This window comes from Phyllobates terribilis, unplaced genomic scaffold (genome assembly GCF_046119375.1).
Source record: "Phyllobates terribilis strain yellow unplaced genomic scaffold, ASM4611937v1 Scaffold_1__5_contigs__length_1240528914, whole genome shotgun sequence".
NCBI lineage: Eukaryota > Metazoa > Chordata > Amphibia > Anura > Dendrobatidae > Phyllobates > Phyllobates terribilis.
In genome coordinates, this window is record NW_027362761.1 from 294,136,065 (window position 1) to 294,160,862 (window position 24,798).

At 37.5% G+C, this 24,798-nt stretch overlaps 1 protein-coding gene across 2 annotated transcripts in view; it reads right to left on the minus strand.

Moving 5' to 3' along the window:
- Positions 1 to 12,956, minus strand: part of MN1 (MN1 proto-oncogene, transcriptional regulator) — a 50,719-nt gene extending 37,763 nt beyond the window's left edge. For both annotated transcript variants that reach the window (XR_012318218.1, XM_073673165.1), the window contains exon 1: positions 9,068 to 12,956. Coding sequence is in view for 1 of the 2 variants with exons in the window: in XM_073673165.1 (XP_073529266.1) it covers positions 9,068 to 12,512 (3,445 nt within the window). In the remaining variant the exon portion in view is untranslated. The remainder of the gene's footprint in view (positions 1 to 9,067) is intronic.
- Positions 12,957 to 24,798: the final 11,842 nt, after the last annotated feature.

Below are 24,798 nucleotides of genomic sequence, written 5' to 3' on the forward strand. Positions count from 1 at the left end.
GAAAACACAATAATCCTGATTTCTTTTAGTCCTGGCCCTCAATAAACATGAAAGCAATGATATCACCTATGATAACTTATGGCAAGTCAAAAATATATCCCAATTTATGGCCTTCTCCACCGTAGACATATGGAGTCTATTTTTCCTGTAGACGTATTTTAACTATTATGCAACAGGATTATAAATGTGGGGCTAATAACGGGAAATTTACAAATAAGTAAATGCAAACAAGTTTAAGTTTGCTATATTTTTTTTAGACTTATTTTTTTGCTTTTTTTTTTTTTTTAGACGTGGCATGTCGGCCATGAAGGCCGTTAAAAAACAAAAATGTGGTGTGAGCATAAGTTTATTAAAGGTTAAGTATTTCTTGCTCCCCTTTTGTAACGTGCAGTGTATTTGTACTTAGATCTCTGAATTAGTGAAACTATTGCAATCTGCATTTTCACGCGGTGTAGACGTTACCGCACTGTAGAATTATGTACTTTTTGCAGCAGTTTTGCTACAGTGCATAGACGGTGAGGTTTACAGCTGAACCATTTTGTATGGTGTGAATACACCCTGAAGCAACCACAAAGAATCAAGCAACTCATTCAGTTCCCGTATAGAGAAATATACACTATTCAGTGATTTCTGCAGTATCTAGCCCCCATCCTTTTGGGAATAGCATGTAATACAATTTCATTGGTTCATTCATTCTAGATAATAGTTTTGTAAAATCCAAGAAAGAGAACTTGGGTGACTTTTACTCGTTCTATTCTCTGCATATCTCATGGTTTCCCTTTGTTTTCTACAGAAATAATTCATCACATAACGTCTTGGTGGGAAAATGATTGCACTGGAGGATTCACCCTTCCGTGAAAATTTATTGATATAGTCGGCAGATCTACTCGAAACCTAGAACGGCAGCAACACAGACAACAGTAACCCCTTATGTGTGGAGTCCTGGAGGGATCTCACCGGACTTATTCCAGAATTATCGGCTATTTCTGCCACGGTAAAGGAGCACTTTGTACTGTACTAAATTGATGGATGAGGGTCTGGAATAGATGGAGGCTTCTTTTACTGTGTCACTTTGGGTTTTGACATCCGGCTTTTATTTCTTCCTTGCATTTTGATGCTGGGACACCGTTCCAGCACTTGCGTTGAGGCATGTGACAGTTTTTGATGTTGTTTTAATGGTACCACTGCTGCCTTTACACGGAGATGGAGATTCGATAGACATCGACATGAGGTGCCGAGATGACACGTAAACAAGAAAATAAGTCCTGTGATAACTAAGTAAAGCTATTCCTCCGGGTTCACGTCTTCGCCATGATATATTATAGTGGATGTACAATGAAGGTGGTGTTGGCACAGTTCTGTTATTGCCTTACTCAACTCCAAATGTATGAGATGTCTCAATCTATTTTTAATTTTTGGAAAGTCATCCACTGTTTATACTACCGGGACACATTGCCATTGATATAATCTTCTGAAAACAGGAAATAAAATAACACTTTTTGGGGGTAATATACCAAAGCCATTCCAAATTATGCTATCAAAAGAATGGCACGGTTCCACCTTATTGGAAACCTTGGCATTGGGTGTGACTCCAACACAGACGAGCACTCAACTGTTGCCTGCCTCATTATGTAGAAGGGGGTCATTAGGCCGGGTGCCAAAACGGAGGAGTATCTCTTCCAGGAGAGAGTTAAAAAAAAAAAAATGGTGTTTGGATTCATGGTTCTTTTTTATTTTCTTCAGCAGAGATGAAAACTTATTTAGAATAAAAAAAATGGGACCTGTCGCAAAAAAAAAGTCTAAAAAAATGACTTGAAGAATGTCATTTACTTAAAGACATTGCAATGAAATCTAAGAAAATCAATAATGGCAGGAAAAGAAAAACCTAAGGTGGTGTTAGGGTCATTGAGACACCGTAACCCCCTTTGCCCCTAAGCAGTGCTGTCACATTGATGTCCTCATTTACCAGCTCACTTTCCACTAAAAGGAATAACTACCCGATAATTAGTTTCTTTTTTTTAAATGCATCATTGCAAGAGTGTCCACATTAATTAGAGCAATAGGACGTACATTACTAGGTATAAAATAGGGAAACAAGTCTCACTGCCTAAAGTTTAGGGCAAAATGTACTCGTATGTACAGACTATACCGGCAAAGCTAGGGAGTTGGAATTAGCCAACGTATTATTCAAAAATGAGATGGCGGGATTTTACAATCATTAAAAAAAATACTTGAGTGCTTTCCGGTAGATAAATGGAGAGGGATCATTCCTGAGGGAAAGTCAGAAAGCAAAATCTAAGATAGCACATAAGAAGGGAGGGCTGGGATACTATCAGAGCGTAATATGACATTGTAGACTGATCAAGTCTTCATACAAACACTCATCGAGGAGATTTACACTATTGACTGGATAATGGTTACCTTACCGTGCATTATAGTCATTCCTCTACTAATGGAAACCAATACAGATGATCAGGAAAACTGGGAAATGGATGATACAAATAATGAAGGTCACATCACCTTTCGGCCATTCCTCACCCCTCTATAAAGCTTATTGTAGCTACATATGAGCGGTAAAAGGCACAGGGCTGAGTTATAGAATCAGGCACTATTCTGATGTAACTTACGTGGAAGACAGAATTTCATTTATTGTTTGTGGGGGTTTTTCGTGTTATACAATTTTTCGGGATTTTTTCTTCTACTTTTATATTTGACAAAAATGTATTTTTTATGAATATGTTCACATTGAGATATTGTACTATACATTATCATTTTTTAACCCACTCACTGTTCATAGATAGATAAAGATAGATAGCTATGAGATAGATAATAGACATAGATAGATAGATAGATACTGTAGAGATAGATATATGGATAGATAGATGATAGATAATAGATAGATGATAGATACTGTAGATATAGATAGATAGATTACATAGATAGATAACAAACAGATAAACAGATAGATTGATAGATAAATAGATAGATGATAGATACATGGATAGATGATAAGAGTTATATTTAGATAGATAATTACATAGAAAGATAAATTAAACAAGATTGATAGATATGAAATAGATGATGGAAAAGATAGGTAGATAGACAAAATAGCTCTATAAATATTGATATAGATATAAAAAAATTATGCAATATTAAAAAATAACAATACAATTGAATAATATATTGAACTAGCACATCTCAAAAATACTTCTATTTTAATGAAGAAAAAAAAATAAAACAAAATAAAAAAAACATACATTGTACTCTCAACTGGATAAATGATAACACTTATTTATATAGTCGGCTACTTAATATTTTATCCTATCTTTCCATTTGCATGTTTTAGCACTTTAAATCATTTTGATTTCAGATTTTGTTTTTTCAAAAATTGTGAAAATATTCTAAAAATTACTTAAAAAAAAAAAGAGAAAATAGACGGTGACAGATGGAACATCGTGTTCTTAGGGATCCGTGCTATGAAACTGCACAGAAAAAGTACATTTTCTTGTCTTGACTCAAAACGGTTTCAGGTTACATACTAATTTCTTCTTAAACTTTCATTTTTTTTTTACCAGATTATTTGTTTTGTTGGACTTTTTACTATGACATTATGACATTACAATTGCATTTTAAGAGGTTGATGTCTTCAGAATGCTCTCATATAATGGAACATTTTTTTTCAACTGCTCTCAGCTAATCCTTGACAGCTCATTATACAGCAAGGAAAAGGATCAGAATATTGAATTCTGACCTCTGCTTTTAATGACGTATAAGTGGGTGGAGAACTGAGTGAAGAGGAGAAAATATATTCCTATGACAATTACTGGAACTCATGTGAAAGGGTACCTACCTCTTATCATCTGTCATCGCTATCTATTATTTGATGCCTGCCTCTATTTTTACTCGTGGTGTGATTTATATACGATTATTAATATATTTACATTCATCACCAAAAATAAAAATCACCAGAATCATTTTTTTAGGTTAGTAAAAAAAAGCAAAAAAAATAAATAAATCTATGCCCATACTATAAAAGTAGTGAATATATATTTTTTATATACGCTAAATTATATAATATTTTATTGATTTATGACATGGTCACAAACTGGTGTTGGATAAAGAATTTATGACATATGTGCTATTGCCAGGTGTAAGAAAAGAAATCTATCTATAGATAAATAGAAAGATAGCAGGATCGATAGAATAGATAGATAGATAGATAGATAGATAGACAAAACGTAGCCATCACTATGAGCCATGGATGGAGATAGATAATTAGATAGATAGATAGATAGATAGATAGATAGATAGATAGAGAAATAGATAGAGAGAGAAATAGAGAGATAGATAGATAAGATGGATGGGAAAGATAGATAACAAATAAATAATACACAGATAACAGATAGATAATAAATAGAAAGCAGATAGATAATAAATAGATAATAGATAGATAACAGATAGATAATAAATAGAAAACAGATAGATAATAGATAGATAACAGATAGATGATAGATAACAGATAGATGATAGATAACAGATAGATGATAGATAACAGATCGATAATAAATAGATAAAAGATAGATAATAAATAGATAACAGATAGATGATTGATAGATATAGAGATGACAGATACAACATATATATTTCTTGGTTACATCCTATGTATTACATACCCTCTGATTTGGTTCTAGTGATACAATGTAGCAGTTCTGTGACAGATCTAAGGGTAAGAGTCACTCCCTGCTGCCTAGTGGATCTGTATTTATTTATAAGTGCCAGTTTTGGAGTTTCTTCAATAATTAATAAATACATCAAATATATCATTTTGCCGATCAAGGAGTTTTGTAAGGCATCACAGTTTGGAAGTTTGCAACTCAATGTCATTGCATTTTCCAAAACACACTTCACATCAATAGTCCATGTCTGTCTCATCCATGAAAAAAATAAAAATCCCTTTTTTAATACGGATTTTTCTCTATAAATTATTCCATTGTTACATCATGTTCTTTAACAGCAACTTAAGAAAAAAAAATATTTAGGCCAAAAAAAGGATGTCTAAAAATAAAGTATTTCCAGGATCATTACACTACAGAGGTGTATTTTTTCCTTTCTCTTTATATCTTTTCACAGGAAACAGTATGTAAAAATATTCAGCTACTTTAGTCTTGAAAGTCAATAAATAAAAAGCAATTTAAATTACATTTAACAGCATTTTTGCTAATGACTATAATTTGTCACAGAGTATGCCCTGCCGCTATTGAAATTTAGACATACTTTAATTGCCCATGGGGTAAGATGGCTAATTATGAAAAAAAGTTTTCATGCTCCATACGGTATGACATAAAAAGATCAGCGCTGAGCTCTTTGAAATGTTCACTGGGAGAATTATCTGTGTCTGCTCTTTATCACTGCAATCAGCTCATCTAGATCATTTATTAAAAGACATCAAGTCGATTGCATACAAATCCTGCATAGATGACTATTTTACATTTAAAAGAGCTACAAAACCGCTTATTATCTGGGTAATAAAAGCATCTTAATCTGTGACATAAAACCTATTTATACATATTGTTCCGCATACATTTCAGCCAATAAAAAGATTCTCTATATCCCCCAGAAGTGACTGAAATCCACATAGGTAAAAGTTATGGCAGCTCAGAGAAAATAGTCTATGTGTAGCAAACAGAACAAACATGTAAAGGGAGCTGTTCGCGAAGATTGTGGGTCATTTTAGGGAAATTCACACACACACAGGGGAAAATAATGAAAAATAAAAAGGCAAAATTCACGTGATAATAAACATCCAGTGTAACTTGTATCCATTTACATCCAGCTCGATTAACACCTGTGTGGTTTTAAGTTACATGTTCCTGCAGAGCAAATGTCAAATGAAGGCATTTGCAGAGACCTTAGGAATTTTAGGGAAAAAAACATAATGGATTTAACCATCACACTGCTGGAACTACCCCCACCACCTCCAAGACAAAAAAAAAACAACCATGTCTTTGTGAAGCAGAATGATGATTTCCTCCATATAAAATAGCCTGCAGGTAATAAGTATCGTTTGTCAGAAAATAAGAAATCGCAAGATATTACTATGGCGACATCAATAGTTAAAATAATTATCAATAATAACTATATATATATATATATATATATATATATATATATATATATATATGTGTGCATATATTCAGATATAGATATATATATTTAAACATATTTATCTAGACTTAGTTTCAAGTTATCATTGATAATTATGGTAAATATTGATGTATAATGTGTGTATATGTATATATATATATATATATATATATATATATATATATATATATACACATATACACACACACACACACACACACACATACATATATATATACACACATACATATACATATATATATATACACACACAAATATAGATACATATACACACATACATATAAACACATACATATATATACACACATACATATATATGTATATATATACACACACACATATAGATACATATACACACATACATATAAACACATACATATATCTATATATACATACACATTATATATATATATATATAAATCACTATACACAGTAACGCATATATATATATATATATATATCATATTCTCATCATATTTGTATCCCTTTTTCTGAAAAGTAGAATTATTTTGTGTGAAATTAAGATACGCCACTGAAGTGCAAAGGTTATGGCGGAAGGTTAAATGCTTGTGGCCATTGATAATAAACAGAAAATGGCTTTGAGAAAGAACAGGGAGCAATTGCTGGACACTAAGTTTTATCATTTGTATAGACAAAGTAGGGACTAACGTGGTTACTGGCAAAAGGTGGATTTTATCAAATGTAACATCCCAGAAAACACTGCTGTCTTTTGTGCCTCTATATTAATTATGTCTCAGTATCTCTGACCCCTTTCGGTGCCTGGAAATGCTCTCTGGCCATGAGACTTATTAAATATTTATAAATATTTAGTCCAAATTAATAGATGATAAGCAATAGGGGAAATAATATTTCATTTCACTGCACTGAATGTTATTAATAATGATAAATATTTATTTGTGTTATTAAATATGTATTAATATTATTGATAACAATAATACATATTTATTGTTGCTTAAATAACCAAATGTTATTAACTCCATACTGACAGACCTCAGTATATCTATATGGGTGGACCGATAAAAATCTGCAAAACTATGACTGCAATTTTCAGCGTCATACACAAATAATGTGGACTGTCACATGCCATTAAACAATATGTAGATTTTATGAAATGTTCAATTACTTTGTCCTGTGAAATCATTTCAATCACAGTGAACGGCACTCATTTAATAAAACGGATCAATTATTATTAGGCTTATCTGATGCTATTTATTGATTTGGCTTGTAATGAATGCTTGTGAAATGAAGTTACAGATAAAATAGTAAAAAAAAAAAGGAATATTTAATATGTATACGTATGTACACAGCAATCAGTGATTGAAGGGTTGCCAAAGGAAGCCCCATTTTAAAAATGAAGATGAAGGGCCCCAAGCTTAGCAATGAGCCAAGCATGGGGAATGCTGATGTGCTCCAGTCTGCTGTGCTATGCATGCTAAAGATTCATTCCTCAAACAGTGGCCCTCCTGAGCTGAGCATTAACCAGGGACAAAGAGGCAACCAGCGGGGGCTTCCATTCATGCTTCAAGACCCAAAGCTGTAAAGCCAACCAAAACCATGGCTATTAAATGATGCACTTTAAACCAGCCAAACTCTCTTTTTACTTCCCCTTAACCTATTCCCTAATATCTTAAGTCTTTTGATCCTCTAATGGTCTTCTTCAGTAAATGCTAGACTGCAGCCCATCAGTAATAGAAATCAGCTATTTAGAAAGCAAACCGGGATTCCCATAGTATTACAATATTGAATGAAGTGTTGCCTATTTAAAGGAGAGATTGGATTAAATGCAATGCTTTTCTTTCCCCTCGCGTCGAACAGTGACTCAATCTAAAGTGACCAGTCTCACCCAGCGTTATCAGAGAAGACACCGTGGAAAAGAAATGCAAAAAAAAAGCAAAGACAATAAACTGGGAAATTTGTGAAAATAAAGTTATATTAGATTCCATTTCCAGAACATACAAAAAATATTGATGCAAGAAATAAATACATTACAGATTTTTTTTGTTGTTGTTGTTGTTGTCTGAAACCTTGTTTGTTTGTTTTTAGAATAACAATGCTATTCAACATGAATAAAAATATTCAATAACACATCCCATAGAATCCAGATATCGTATGTGTGCGCACATATATGTATATATGTGTATGCATATCAACACACAATTAAAACCGTACAATTTACATAGACTTCTGCATGGGTTCTTAACAGAGATAAAACATATAGCATCTTAGGTGACTAGCAAAATAAGGAACATTGGCCCCCAAATAACCTCCAACAATGAAGAGTTGTAGGAGTGCAGACAAACCAACATGTAAAGCAGTGCACAGTATCTGCTAATGCAGGAGGGTGAAGGGCTATATATCTCTTGTAGGTTTTCTAAATTGAACTGTAAACATTGATTACCCTCTGTCCTTGCCCCGCAGGCAACTCCTATTAATTAACTGATAGCATTTTATCAGGAGTATAATAGGAAAGAAGAGTTCTTCTTTTGTCTGCTATGAAATGTGGGTCGTGGGATGAATCCGTGTTCACACTCTGTCATTTAACATCCGAATGGGCTGATTTCGAGGAGATATACAACTACCTGGTGGTGGCTTCATTCTGCCCTCTAACGTTTTTTTAGCCTGATTGTAAATGTGATGAGGTTTAATGAACTATGTACAGTAAGCAATGCTCGCACACACTTTACGGGGTTATAAAAAAAAATTAAGAGGAATTATTGGCTGTAATTTATTTGCTGGTCACTGGGAAATGAATTTACGTTGCAGGTTTGGCAAGGATGACAGGCTGTAGTTGAGGCATAAATACATTCAGAACTTGACAACACTGTAAAATCAGATTTGAAGCAAGGAGTTATGCGCAAAGTGTATAATTAAATGTATATACCTTCTTTGTTGGTTTGTTGGCTCTTTGATTTATCCCAAGGTGTAATAGATTTATCGTCTTCTTCTCCCTCCATCAATGATTTCTCATTAGGCATGTACCAGGTAGAATTATGCTCTGCCATAAGAGAGTCAAGGTCTATCGTACTCATAGAATTTTTGACATTGTCAGAGCAACAACTGTTCAATTCACTGTCCACATTTTGAGCAGTACAGTCAGTTTTTTTATTCTTCATCCCCAATGGTTGGTCTTCAGAAATGCTGAACTGCTGTCTCTGAAGTTGGATCTGTGCTTGCAATATCTCTAGAGGGTGAATCTCATCCTGGGTTGATGTGCTAGTTGGAGTGCGGACCTGTTCCATCCCTGGAGTGCCAGGGTGGCCAGCTCCAGTACTGCTCAACCCATAACTGTCCGGGAGAGAGGTAGTGTTATTTAGAATACTTAGACCCATTGTTTTTTGTCCATTAAGAAGTCCATGTTCGTTCCGTTGAATTTTTGGAGACCCTGTTACCAATGGACAGTTACTTGGTTTAGATATGTTGTTATCTGAACTAGAAGAAACTTCATCTTCGTTGCCATACGTAGTGTTGACATCTTCAGAGAAGTCAACATGAGGTGAGCTACTATCTGATTTAGTCACACTTTGAATTCCACTGTCCAAAGACGACATGAGGTCCGGTTGATCGCCAAGTAGAAGCTCACCACCTTTAGCCCAAGATGGAGAAGTCAAAGGCTTGTCATGCTGAGTCCCACCAGGCTCTACTGCACTTGCAGACTGGCCCTGTTGCCCTGGGCTGACGACAGCGCCCCCACTGTCTGCAGAATATTTATCAAAATAATTACCTGGGCTCACATGTCCACTGTCTCTTTTTCTCCTACCCCTCCCACGTCCACCACCAGTTACTGGTTTGCCATCATTGCCAGGAGTCACATCAATATTGTAGTTTGGGGAAAGACTTGTTTCTCCCTGTGTGGGTTGGGATGCCCCATTCTGCCCTGCAGGTTTGTTGTTATTACTGGAAGCACCAGGCCCCTGACTGGCTTGAGAAGAGCCCCCAGGGAAATATTCAGAATTAGTACCATTTCCACTGTTGTTATTTAGTTCATTCTCAGTTTGGCTCAGCTTTCTTTTCCCCTCGGCTTGGCTTTTTTTATTAAATGTTACATTGAGGTTTGGGGCACCTAAGCTAGCAATCATATTCTGACAGGCTGTGGAAAGGGCAGCTAAACAGCTTTGTCCAAACATATTTTCCTTTGCAGTAGGTTTATTGAATGAACCTAGGGACAGTGCCCCTAATTTGCTAGCTGTGGAGCGCTGGCTTGCTTGGAAATCTGACTGAGGTGGGTAGGAACTTGGGGATGAATTTACACCTGTTGGATTATGTGGCGTCGACTGTCTATTTGATCCAACAAATGGAAACCCTGACTGCTGTCCTATACCTGGTGTTGTGAAATCTGGGGGTCCTCTCCGCTCAGTTGTAGTACTATTCATGCCCACCCCTCCACCCGGTGACTGCATTTGAGCTAAGTTAGTAATATTGTTTCCAAACTGAGAGTGCATATTTGGAGAATGTAAGGCCTGAACGTGCCCCTCTCCTGGCATCCCTAATGACTCCTGAAGACCCATCCTATTGACACCTGGCCTGAAAATCATATTTGACCCATTCTGCTGTAAATTTATATCATGGGATGCAGGATCAGCGGGAATACTCGACCCACCCATCCGCCTCTGCAGAATATCTCCTGGTGGGTGAGGTCCAGGAAACCAAGCATTTTCCTGACCAACATGTGGATTTTGAGGGTCAAAATTACCAATCCTTCCCCCTTCACGATCAAAGTTAGGCTGTGGCATACTCCCCACTTGACCTCCATGGACAATGCTGCTTTGATTAACATCCCCGTGATGGCCCAATTGCTGTAGATTAGCCTGTCTCATTCTCTGTTGTTGGTTTCTGGAAGCCATTTGTTTAATCATCATTGCTGCGTTTTGTCTCTGTTGAATGGACTGGTGATCTGGGCCGGGGTGCTGCAATGCTGGACCAGGGGGGAAGCTTTCTGGCACTTGGGGAGTATAGTCACTTGGGAGTCCAGGATAGGTGGAAGGAGAAAGGTGACTGTCTATGCCAGCATTGTGAATGCTGTTGTTATTCCAGGCAGCACAGTTATCAACACCATGGTTATTCGGAAAGTCAAATCTGGGCCTTTTGGTAACATTCAGGTAGGGGGCATCAAAGTGCTGCAATCTTTGATTTGGAGGTTGCTGAGGAGGTCCCTGCTGCATATTGAACATTGACTCCGAATAAGGATTCATATTTCTATTCTCCAGTCTTTGAATGGGGTACTCAAACTGGGAATGCTGGTTCTGCATTACTGGTCCATTGTCTGGCAGGTTTGGGTTTGAGGTACTGCCTTCTGTTTGCTGCTGCTGCCTGGTAATTGCTGGCGGGCAAGAGTTTTGTCTGGCAAGTAAACCTGTCTGCTGTTGCTGTTGCAGGAGGGGATGCCTGGCGTTCACCCCAGGCTCCATGCCCACAGGCATTTTTCGAGTACCTCCAAACCTTTCAAAGAACACCCCGTGCTGTTGCTGTGGGTGAACCTTAGTCATGCCCACTATCCCAGGAGGTCTTGGCAAAACAGAAGAACCAGGGAAAGAACCAGTGGAAACCTGTCTCCCAGCACCATAATGCCCCTCAGAATCAGAAGGAGAAAACACAGGTACCTCAAAGTGTCCCGCAGGAGCATCGCTGGGGTAATTGTATTCCAGTGGATCCACACCTCCTTGGTTGTGGATTCTCCTTTGTTCCAAAGTATGAGAATCAGAAGAGGTGGATGAAGGAAGCCCATGGAAGGAGGCGGCTCGGTTTGGAGACTGGTCTAGGGGCAGGCAGGGCGCGGGGACAGCATGGTTAGAGGCGGTGGAGTTAGGATGCTGAAACTCAGGTAGGTTACCTGTTCTCTGCTGGCCAAAGCCTTCTCCTGCCTGGTTCTCCGCCAGCTGTTCGTAGCCTTCACCAAAGCCTTGTGGATTTCCAAGATTATTGTTGTAACCCATCAGACGACCCCCATGCAGACAGGATGCTGTGGCATCAGCAGGACCACCAAAGTTGCCACTGAAGTGAGGGTGATGCTGGTGAGGATGGCTGCTGGGGTGCCCGTGATGCTGCTGCTGGTTGTTGAAGAAGCCATGCATGCCACCAGCGTGCAGCTCGGAGTGCCCCCTGGCATGGTAGCCATACGGCTCTCCGTTCATGTTGAGGTTCATGCCCATCATGGCAGGCTCGTTCATAGCTCCTATGGAGGGGTCCACAGAGGCAGACGAGCCCCCGGAGTGGAATGCAGGGTTCTTGAAGTGAGAGCTCATGTTCAGCCCGGGCTGGGGGAAGCTCCTGTCTCCTTGGCCAGAGCTTCTGCTATTGATCTGCGGCTCAAACTGCTCCAGCCCAAACATAATTCCACACACGGATCAATAAGTCATGACAGTCCTCTCCGGTGACACCGCGATCAGTCTGCGGCCGATCCGAGTGAGCGATGTGTGTCCTCCGCGACCAGCTCACATGGTGCAATGTGACGGGGCCCGGCCCGCCGCCGCCGCTGCTGCTGGCAGATCACACACACACGGGTCCGGTGCAGGGCACAACTGTCACCCGGGCACAGGACGCTCCCTGCGCGCTGCCACTCACTCCGTCCACAACCAACTGGCTGCTGCTGCTGCAACTTTCATCCGTGCCACCTGCATGGCAGGAGCTGCCCGGTGCTGCGGCGTCTGAGTCCGGTGTGAGCTCCCGCACTGTGTCCTCAGCCCCACACGGCAGCAACAAGTTTTGCATTTCAGCGATGAATCGCTCACAGCGGCCGCAGCCAATGTGATCGCACGGAGGGGGCGGGGCCACGGCGTTTAAGGTGGTCCGGCCACATTACAGCGCGGAGCGTACACCTAGCAGGCGGTGAGATAGTGCGGGAGGCGGCGGAGGGAGACGCGGCTACAGCCTTCTCACCCGCGGCAGCAGGCTCTGCCCGGACCCTTTGTCACTGGCTCTGCACACAGCGGAGCTGGCGCAGTGAGGTCGGTGCCAGACACATGACAGGTCCGGGGAATGGACGCTTTGCACACAACTTCTAACCAGCCCGTGTGGATATAGTCCTATAGGTGCATTTCTACAGAGATAAGGGCTCTATACATACAGGTATAGCAAGGCAGAGCTAGAGAGATATGGATAGATACTGTTGGTGAGATGTGTGTGTATATATATATATATTATAATAATAATTAGATGATTAGGCTACTTAGATATAATAGATCTACCAGTAGATGAGATTAGATAATTAGGATTGCTAGCTAGAAAGGTATAGATAGGTAGAGATGTGAGGCTGAAGCTATAGATATAATATCCAGTATACACAGCCATATAAACTGTCTGAAGAAATTGTAGACGTCGTTTAAATATTAAAACTCTGACTGGTTCTAAATGCAGATGTGTAATGTGATCTCTCCCTGATCATCACTATGGGATAATGGTTATCCTGATCGTCTCCTATTCATTACAAGGACAAATCCTACACATAGGAAATAGGAATAAAATAGGAAACGCAGGCGACTGAGGACTAGTGACAATAAAAGTGCGGCTCAGGGCAGCACTAATTGGTGGTCCATAAACTGCATGGAGAATTGGAGGTCCCTCCCGGGAGTGAGTGCATGTGTACATGGTGTAAAGGCAAAGGATGGAGAGAACACAGACGAATACCAGAGCTCCCACAATATTCCCACATGCCAAAAAAAAAATATATATATATATATATGTATTTTAAATACAAAACCAGTATATTGTCTATGATCTATTTATCTGCTCACATACTATCTGTTAGCTATCTATTTACTGTCTATCCACCATGTTTCTCATAATATTCATATTAATATCAATATTACATGACATATCTGTGTTTTAGTAGCTTGTAAATAAGTTATATGTGTATGGGTGTATATGTGTATATCAGCATGTGTGTTTATGTAAAGATAAATAATGCTATGTTTGTGCACACATCTATCTATCTATTATCTATCTAGTATCTATCTAACAAAAATGTCAGCACTCCAAGCCTTGGCTTGAGAAAGGCTCACAGTTTGAATAGCCGAAACGTTGCTCATACATTGCTCAATATAAATTGCAGATTTTTCACTACCTCCAGTCTGGATTGCTGCCATTGTTGCTGTATGTATATGGAGTATACTGGGTTAGTATCCTGAGGCTTGTACCCTTTTGCTATATCACTTTTCTATAGTGCTGTTTTTTTGATTATCTATTATCTATCTATCTATTTATCTATCTATCGATCTATCAATTTATCTATGAAAAAAAGAAGCAGCACCAGCAAGAGAAAAACAGAGGTGCAAAGCCGTTCCTTCAATATAAAGAAAAAAACAGAGGCAGCGCACCAATTGAAAAAACAGAAATAAAGTTGTAGTGTAATAGCCCATAATAGCGATGTTTTAGTTCAAGATGAGAACCTTTTACAAGCATGAAAGTATAAAAAAGGTTCTCGTTTTGAACCAAAATGTCACCATTATGGGCTATTGCACAAGTTTTTTCGTTTCTTTTCTGTTTGTAAAATATGTGTGCTGCTCCTCTTTTTTAAATATATCTATCTACCAATAAATTATCTATCTATCTCTATCCATCAATCTATTTATCTATCTATCTATCCATAGATCTATTTATCTATCTATCCATAGATCTATTTATCTATCTATCTACCTATCTCTCTAAAGAGGAATTGAAGCAGCACCTGCTAAAAAAAGCTCCAGGGTTCCAGCCTCCCAGGCAATTACCAAACCTCAAATATAAAGTTTAAAAATGGAGGCAGCACATCAAATAGAATTATGGAGAAATTAGCACTTTAATAGCCCATAGTGATGGCGACATTTCCGTTCAAAAAATGAGGAGAACTTGAGAAAGTTTCTCTTTTCTGAACGGAAACGTCGCCATCACTATGGGCTATTAAAGCGCTAATTTCTCCATAATTCTATTTGATGTGCTGCCTCCATTTTTTTTACTTTATCTATCTATTGATCTGTCTACAAGTATATTAATGTGCATAATATTTGTTTATATTTATTAAGGATAGATACAGGTATGTATATGTGCACAAGTCTATCAATAATCTATCTTCTACAGTATCCATCCATCTACGTGTATATTAATATGTGCATATTATGTGCGTATAATTACTGAAGATAGGTAATGCTATGTATATGTGCATGCATCTATTTATCAAAATATGTGTATAGGTGTGTGCAATAAATCTAAAAATAAATATATTTTTACATGTAATGCCTTAGGACATAAATCTGTAAACCATTAAATTGCGATAGAATAAAATAATAAAGCCTAATAAATAAATAAAGAATAATCTAAGCCTTGGCATGTGTAAATTAAAGGAGGAGGAAGCCAATTTGTATATTGCTGTAGATTTTAAAAGGATTTTTTTTTTCTGCAAGATCTGGATGCTGTGCTGTGATTAAATATTGATTTTATGTAATTAGTTTTCATGTGAACTATCCTCCTTGCTGATGGCTTAGAGATTTCACAAGTAGAAAAGAAATGGATTTGGACATGGAAATTATTACTTTGCAAAGTGACGGGGGAATGGGGACTTGTGATCTGTTTGCTTGGCACAGTTTATGGGTTATATATAAAATGGATCATTATAAAAAGTGGAGTGTAATGCTATAGAGACTGTAGATCCTGACAGTGTCAGCACAAGAGCCTACCCCAGCCTCATGTCATTACAGAATCAATTGGACTTATTATTATTGGAACTGGCCAGCATTTCGGGAAGGGTCTTCTGGAGAGGACATTATATAGGAGGTGAACATACATTGCTTATTGTACTTTATAGGACATTTTAGAGTTGGTATCTTTATAGCTTGTTTTTCTTTCAAATAAAAAGACACCAGATCTAAGACTAATTATAAGTAGCCCAAGTCCAAAAGGCTTGTATCTCATTATATGTAACAATGATTTTTTTTTTTTTTAGTTCAAAGTCAGTTCAAGAGGATTTCTTAAAAGACTGGTACAATGTGTAAGTTAGCTAGCAGGAGGATATTCTTCTAAACAGCCACACTGCCCCCTAGTGTTCACCTAGGTCATTAAGAAAAAAAAACCATTGATTTGTACTGTTCATTTTGGAAGAGCTTTTCCATGAATGCCTTATTTTACCGCCTTAAAGTCATCTCTGCTGCTACAGTCCAATAACTTCATCACATTTATAATGGTTCTGGATAGGAAGCTTGAATACTGTATGGTGCGTACAGCAAAGATCGTCTATTTTCTTCTAGAACTAACACTCAGGCGATTCTCTAGGGAAACACAACCCTTATGAATATTCCAGCAATGTTTAGACCTTGTGGCCTGCTAGCCAGGAATTACATTCACTATCACATTTAATAGTATTTCCATGGTAGTACATCCATTTGCATCCTTGTAAAGAAGCTAGACATCAAGATTACTTCCAACCAATAGAAAAAATGTTATATATTTATATATGTGTATATATACATATATGTATATACATATATATATACACACACACACATAAGGTGGGAATTAAATAACTAATCGTCACACAAGCCATTGACCAATGTCAAGTAAGGTATCGAATAGCACATTTTTGTGCTGTGATATCTCAGTTCTGTGTTATCAAATTAAAGGGGATGTCCAGGCTTGGGACAGAAGTGTGAAGTCACTCTATGTGAGAGCAGACTACTGAATCATGACAGTGTGCGGTGCACACGGTGCCACAATTCCCAGTATTTCGGGTGCAAGCAGGCGGTTTCATGACCACGTGTGTGATTTGCATACTTGCGCTCACATGTGACTAGGCGTATCTGCTTTCTCTCAATTCACTTATGTTGAGAAAAGCTGAGCACATGTACTAGAGTGATTGCTGACATTTTCTCCAAGCCTGGACAATTACTTTAAGTACTTTAAGTTAACCTTGGAAAGCTATATATACATTTATATAATATCTACAGTATATATATGTAGAGGATGTTTTGTTCGATTAGTTAGCACAGTCTATATTTTATACCACAAGGCTTCCTTTATATTAAGTAAAACAACAGCACACTATATGCTATTATATCACAACAATAAAGATTTTTGCCCTCACCTAACATGTACCCTTACCTAATATGTGCCCTCACCTAACATGTGCCATTACCTAATGTGCCCTCACCTAACATGTGCCCTCACCTAACATGTACCCTTACCTAACGTACCCTCACCTAGCATGTGCCCTCGCCTAGCATGTGCCCTCGCCTAGCATGTGCCCTCGCCTAACATGTGCCCTCACCTAACATGTGCCCTCACCTAACATGTGCTGGCATCTAACATGTACCCTTACCTAACATGTGCATAGACTCTGGGCTAGGAATGATAGATAGCTGGGGCATAACTATAACAGGTGCAGGTGTTGCAATTGCACCTGGCCTTGGAGCCTAGGGGGCCCCAAAGGATCCTTTGGCCCACATGTAAAGACTATTACTAATAAAAATCTGTCATAATTGGGGGTCCCCTTGGAGGTTTTGCATTGAGGCCCATGAGCTTCAAGTTACTCCACAGATAGATAGATAGATAGATAGATAGATAGATAGATAGATAGATAGATAGATAGATAGATAGATAATAGACATATAGATAGATTATAGATAGATAGACATGGGGAAAATAAGTATTTGATACACTGCCAATTTTGCAAGTTTATCCACTTACAAAGAATGGAGAGGTCTGTAATTTTTTATTATAGGTACACTTCAACTGTGAGAGACAGATTCTAAAAAGAAAAACCAGAAAATACATTGTATGATTTTTACATAATTAATTTACATTTTATTGCATGAAATAAGTATTTGATACAATAGAAAAACTGAACTTAATATTTGGTACAGAAACCTTTGTTTGCAATTAGAGGTCAGACGTTTCCTGTAGTTCTTGACCAAGTTTGCACATACTGCAGCAGGGATTTCGGCCCACTCCTCCATACAGATTTTCCCAGATCTTTCAGGTTCCAGGGCTGTCGCTGGGCAACATTGAGTTCCAGCCCCCACCAAAGATTTTCTATTTGGTTCAGATCTGCAGACTGGCGAGGACACTCCAGGACCTTGAAATGCTTCTTACGGAGCCACTCCTTAGTTGCCCTGGGTGTGTGCTTCGGGTCATTGTCATGCTGGAAAATCGCACCACGACTCATGTTAAATGCTCTTACTGAGGGAAATATGCCAAAATCTTGCAATACATGACCCCATCCATCCTCCATTCAATACAGTGCAATCTTCCTGTCCCCTTTGCAGAAAGCAACCCCAAAGAATGATGTTTCTCCCACCATGCTGCACAGTTGGGACGGTGTTCTTGGGGTTGTACTCATCCTTCTTCTTCCTCCAAACACAGCGAGTGGAGTTGATACCAAAAAGTTCTATTTTGGTCTCATCTGACCATATGACCTTCTCCCATGCCTCCTCTGGATCATCCAGATGGTCATTGGCAAACTTCAAACGGGCCTGGACATGTGCTGGCGTGAATAGGGGGACCTTGTGTGCCCTCCAGGATTTTAATCCATGTCGGCATAGTGTGTTACTAACGGTAATGTTTGAGACTGTGGTTCCAGCTCTCTTCAGGTCATTGACCAGGTCACTCCGTGTAGTTCTGGGATGAGTCCTGACCTTTCTCAGACTCATCCTTACCCTACGAGGCAAGATCTCGCATGGAGCCTCAGACCGAGGAAGATTGACAGTCGTCTTGTTTTTCTTCCATTTTCTAATAATTATGCCAACAGTTGTTGCCTTCTCACCAAGCTGCTTGCCTATTGTCCTGTAGCCCATCCCAGCCCTTGCAGGTCTACAATTTTGTCTCTGGTGTCCTTAGACAGATCTTTGGTCTTGGCCATGGTGGAGAGGTTGGAGTGTGATTGATTTAGTGTGTGGACAGGTGTCTTTTATACAGGTAACGAGTTCAAACATGTGCAATTAATAGAGGTAATGAGTGCAGAATAAGAGGGCTTCTTAAACAAAAACTAACAGGTCTGTGAGAGCCAGAATTCTTGCTGGTTGGTAGGTGATCAAATACTTATATCATGCAATAAAGTGCAATTCAGTTATGTACAAATCATACAATGTGATTTTCTGTTTTTTTTTTCTTTTTTGAATCTGTCTCTCACAGGTGAAGTGTACTGTACATACGATAAAAATTCTAGACCTCTCCATTCTTTGTAGGTGGGAAAACTTGCAAAATCTGCAGTGTATTAAATATTTATTTTCCGCACTGTAGATAATAGATAGATAAAAGATAGATAATAAGTAGATAGATAGAAAGACTCCAAAAAATGAGGGCAGCACTCCAACATTAGATGATTAAAACATGGATTTTAATCAGCCCCTGCATGTAAGAAGATTTGGTGATAACCTTGGGGGGCTTTGCACTTGTTTTTCTATGGAAAAGTCCTGCTTTTATCTATCTATCAATAGATAGATACTGTAGATGCATCATTCACTGTAAGAAATGTTAACCGAGAGATGCTTCCTACATGTAGTTGTTAGACGATAGATATTAGAAAAAGATAGACGGACAGATAGATAGATAGATAGATAGATAGATAGATAGATAGATAGAGCAATGTTGAAAGTTGAGCCTTGGAGCCAATATAAACAATGTCATATATATCTATACTCTCAGAAGGCTTTATACATGTGTGTGTACAGATATATATATATATATATATATATATATATACTAAAAATCATGATTTCAAGCAATTTATTTAGTACATGGAGAATCTGCTTTTACTATTTTACCTGCCAATAAATAATTACTATGTGCACATATACAGTATGTATAAACAATTGCACAAAGCTAGACAATCTCAAGAAGAACCCATCTTTACAGGAACTAATTATTTTAATTGCTGCATGTCGGTGATAGCATAGTGTTGATGTATAACAATTCACAATGAATTTAATAGATTTCTTGTTAAATATAGAATGTACCACATTATGTTATTCAACACCTATATTTAGCTGCTTTCCCAACATTATGAACTTTACTTCATGGTGAACTTGGAATCTTATTTCTCGCAGGCAAAGAAAATCTCCTTTCAAAGAACCCTAATCCTAGAATGGACACGCGCACGTTTCAAAACTTATTTAACCGATCTAATTTGTGTAAAGTAAAAAAAAAAGAAAATGAAACAACTTAGTCTAAGTCTGCCAATAGTCTTCATTAAAATATTTTATCATTTTGTATCCACAGCTTTTATGCACTGCATTGTGTCTCCATGGGGACAGAATACAAACATGCCTTGTGTAGTTTGATCTTATGGTCATACTTCCTTTTTACTTAATACCCTAAATAATATAAGTAAGCAATAAATAGGGGCCAGATACGAGTAGTGACTGCAGACTGCTGAAGCTTTGTTTGTAGGCTGTAACTGCATAGGAGCTGTGTACATAAAACGGTGGGATATTTTTAATCGTCACGAACAGCTATAAATGTTTACAAATATGTTCATATCCTTTAAAGCTCCACTCCAGAGGGTTTTTTATTGCAGTGCTGGAGTGGTGCTACTAATCTAAGGTCTTATACATGCAAGCAGCTGTGAGGCCTCCTGCTATATTACAGCTGTATGATGTAAAGTATTCTGTGTATGGATTACCTTCATGGCAATGCTTCTTCTGTCTAATAGACCTGACCATAGAATATCTTTACATCCAGTTTCAGAGGGTTTGGATTTGTAATGCAATCCTCCGGCAAATTTGTGGCAAATCACAGAGCGATACATGTGAATGGGTTTTATAAAACAGTGAGAAAAAGACATGTACATGAAATGTGCAGAAGGGCAGCCGGATGATTATGTTACACAATTGCTGCTTTTTTCACCTTCTGCAATGCAAACTGTAAAATCTTCCTCAATGATTGGCACAAAATCCACAGCGAAAAATACGATACAGCTTTGTGCTCGCTTTAGAGGCTTGTCTTGAGGTCCAGGGATATTAGGAATGTACTTATAGCATATCATGGGATCAGTTGGATGGATATCTATTTTAAAGGAATATTAAAGATAGAGAATACATTAAAAAATGCAAAAAAAATTTGTCCAAAAATTCTCTTTCCTTTGAATATTTTTTGTCATATGTGGCAATCAAACCTGTGACACATGTATAAAGAGTTCAGATAAGTTTGCCCTGAGAGATGAGCCATGACTCTCCTCCTCACAATCCCGCACCTGGCTGCAAGGTAATTGGCTGCAGAAGAAGTCTCCTCCCCCTGCTCTTTCTGCAATAGGTTAGCTAGAACACTAAGCCCCACCCATTAACTTAGCCCCACCTCTGAGAAAAGAAGTTAACTCCTGTGCGCTCCTCCACAATAAAAAGATCCTGCACACTTAAAGGGGTATTCCCATTTCCAAGATCCTACCCAATATGTAGTAGGTGTACTAATAATAATATTTCAAACCTCCAATTAGAAATGTAGTATAGTTTTTCTGATTTGCTATGTCTCTTTCCTCATGTGCAGGCATTGCAGGACCTTAGGTATCCATGGTTACGACCGCTAGCAACTAGCTGTCATTATATCAGTGGCCGTAACCATGGATACCTAAGGTCCTGCAATGCCTGCACATGAGGAGAGAGACACAGCTAATCAGAAAAACTATACATCATTTCTAATTACAGGTATTTGCTAATATTATTATTATTACACCTACTACATGTTGGGATAGGATCTTGGAGATGGGAATACCCCTTTAAGCACATTGTGGGAAAGTTGGCTCTTTTTTTTTTTTTTTACTTTTAGCGTTCAATTCTAGTTTTACCGCCAACCTAAGATCTTTTTTTGTTATAGATTTTTATTACAAATTACATACAGATAAGTAGCAGACTTTATAAGGTAAAAGAAACATGATTCCGACTGACATTTTCATAGTGGCTTTGGACAATTTTTTCACTGTTTGTCAGCACTAGCTTGTATATATGTAGAGAGAATCATGGATTCAACATTTAGCTGTAACAAAAAGTTACCTTTATTGTATATTTAAACTTATATTTTTAGAATATCATATACATTATATATGCATATTTTATACACACACACACATATGAATATATGTAGACAACAGACCAACTAATGATGTAGAAAAGGTGAAGGACTTTTTATTAGCCCATGTGGCAACATTCCGGTTCCATATCAGAACCGTTTTCATTATTATATTGGACTATAAGGGTAAATGTCCAAAAATCTTTGCAACTGTAATATATTATTTTTGGTGGTGTTTCACTATATATATTAATATATATATATGCACTATACTAAACTACCATACTATATATATATACTACCATACAATATGTATACTATTTATTACATTTCTTTCTGCTTAGTTGTTGTATTTTCTGCTATTTCAAATTATATTCAATGTAATTATTTATATAATATATATATCTATATGTAAACATCTGTGCATACATACAGTATATATTTATATATATATATACGGTATATATACACACATAGATGCATACATAAATATATTCATATGTTTACATGTATAGAATATATTTTATAAGTAATTACATTTAATTTTAAATGGCAGAAAATACAACAACTAGGCGGAAAGAAACTGTTTTAATCACAGCAAATTCTGACAGATAACAGTAAAAAAAAAAACACAACATTTCATGCCTTGTCTGTGGCAGTATATTGACTGAATATGGCTTGAAGTGACACTTTACTCCCTGGTATCAGAGAGGGAAGCTGACACTTTACAAGCAGGCTGCCGCTCTTCATAGACCGGATGATGTTATTTAGAAGAAGAGCGATTATGGATACGAAATGCAGGGAGACGGTATAAAACGATGGCTTTCACGTGGTAGCGTTTTAAAAGCGCAGCTTGCACTATAAAACTTAAAATAACTTGATCCTTAACCTGGAAAGTGAGCTGCAGAAGTTTCATTCTATAAACCCCAATGGTTCGAAATTCCTGTTTTGCTGGAATCCATGGTCCTGGATTAGTCATGCTTTGAAAGTTCCAATGAAATAATGGTTTAAAAAAACAGAAAAAGGTCACGCCGTGACCCCTACGCTTAAAGGATATATTCTTAATTGTTACCAATAGGCTTAGATCTGTAGAACTGGGTGAATGGGGAATAATCTGCAGAATTTAACATTACCCTTGAAGCAAGATTCAAAACCATCGCTGCCGCGTTACGTCATATTGTCATGAAACGTGATATATTATTTAGAAGTCTGGAGGTTTACAAGCGTTTATACAATGTCATGTGGGAATGCGGCCTACACCTTTCTCATATTATTATGATTATTAGTAGTATTATTTGCAGTATTATTACACAGTCAGGGTATTCATCTTTGGATGTTACAGGTTTAGGGGTCATTACAAGGTAATTGACCATTACATGTATTTGCTATGCTGTTGTCATCAGCGAACTTATTAAAAAATATATTAAAAAAATTCACGTATTAAAAAAATATCAAACATCATAGGGATTTTAGTGATCAGTATAAGGCACGTATATAAAAGTTGAACCACATTACAGAATTTACGTAGCATAATACAGTTACATTTTATGGGTCTCACTTTATGGAAAAGTCCATGAGAAAAAATATGTACTAAATTACAGAATTAATATCAAATGGTATTTTATTTTATTCCAAAGTGTATGTAGACCAACCAAATGTATCTCTAAGTAGATGGGGAGCACTGATACTGCACATACCGGTATTTAAAATGAGCAGCGGTCTGTCAGTGGAGATAATGGAGGATCTGTGTCAGTATGTGTGCTAAGGCTATGTTCACATGCAGCTTTTTTTTTGTGCTTGTGTTTTTTTCTACACAAAAGAAGCTATTTTACAATACCAGACAAATCTATGCACACACTTTTTTTTTCTTTGCTTTTTTTTTTTTTTTTACTGAATTTACTACTTTTTTTTCTACATTTTTGGTGAATAAAACTTACATTATCAAACATGTACTGTAGACAAATCACAAATGTAATCTGCACCAAAAAAACGTTTTGAATGTAGACAGCAGGTTTTGGCTGCAGCAAAAAAAAATGCTACATGTGAACATAGCCTAAAGAGTGTAAAAACTTTCACTGACCTCATAAGGATAAACTGGCCCTTATTCCTGAATTATAACATCACTTTCACAAAATACATAGGTGAGTGGTGCAATAAGCCTGCAGGAGGGCTAGTTTCTCTTAGAACTGGCCCAGACTGACCGACTTCTAAAGATGTGACTATATTTACAGGTGCATCTCACTAAATTAAAATATCATAAAAAAGTTAATTTATTTCAGTTCTTCAATACAAAAGTGAAACTCATATATTATATAGAGTCATTACAAACAGAGTGATCTATTTCAAGTGTTTATTTCTGTTAATGTTGGTGATTGAGGCTTACAGCCAATGAGAACACAAAAGTCATTATCTCAGTAAACTAGAATAATTAACAAAAACGCCTGCAAAGGTTTCCTAAGAGTTTACAAAGGTCCCTTAGTCTGTTTCAGTAGGCTCCACAATCATGGGGAAGACTGCTGACTTGACAGATGTCCAGAAGGCAGTCATTGACACTAAGTAAATGCAAAGTAAATTTTGCATTTCATTTGGAAATCAAGGTCCCAAAGTCTGGAGGAAGAGTGGAGAGGCACACAATCCAAGCTGCTTGATGTCTAG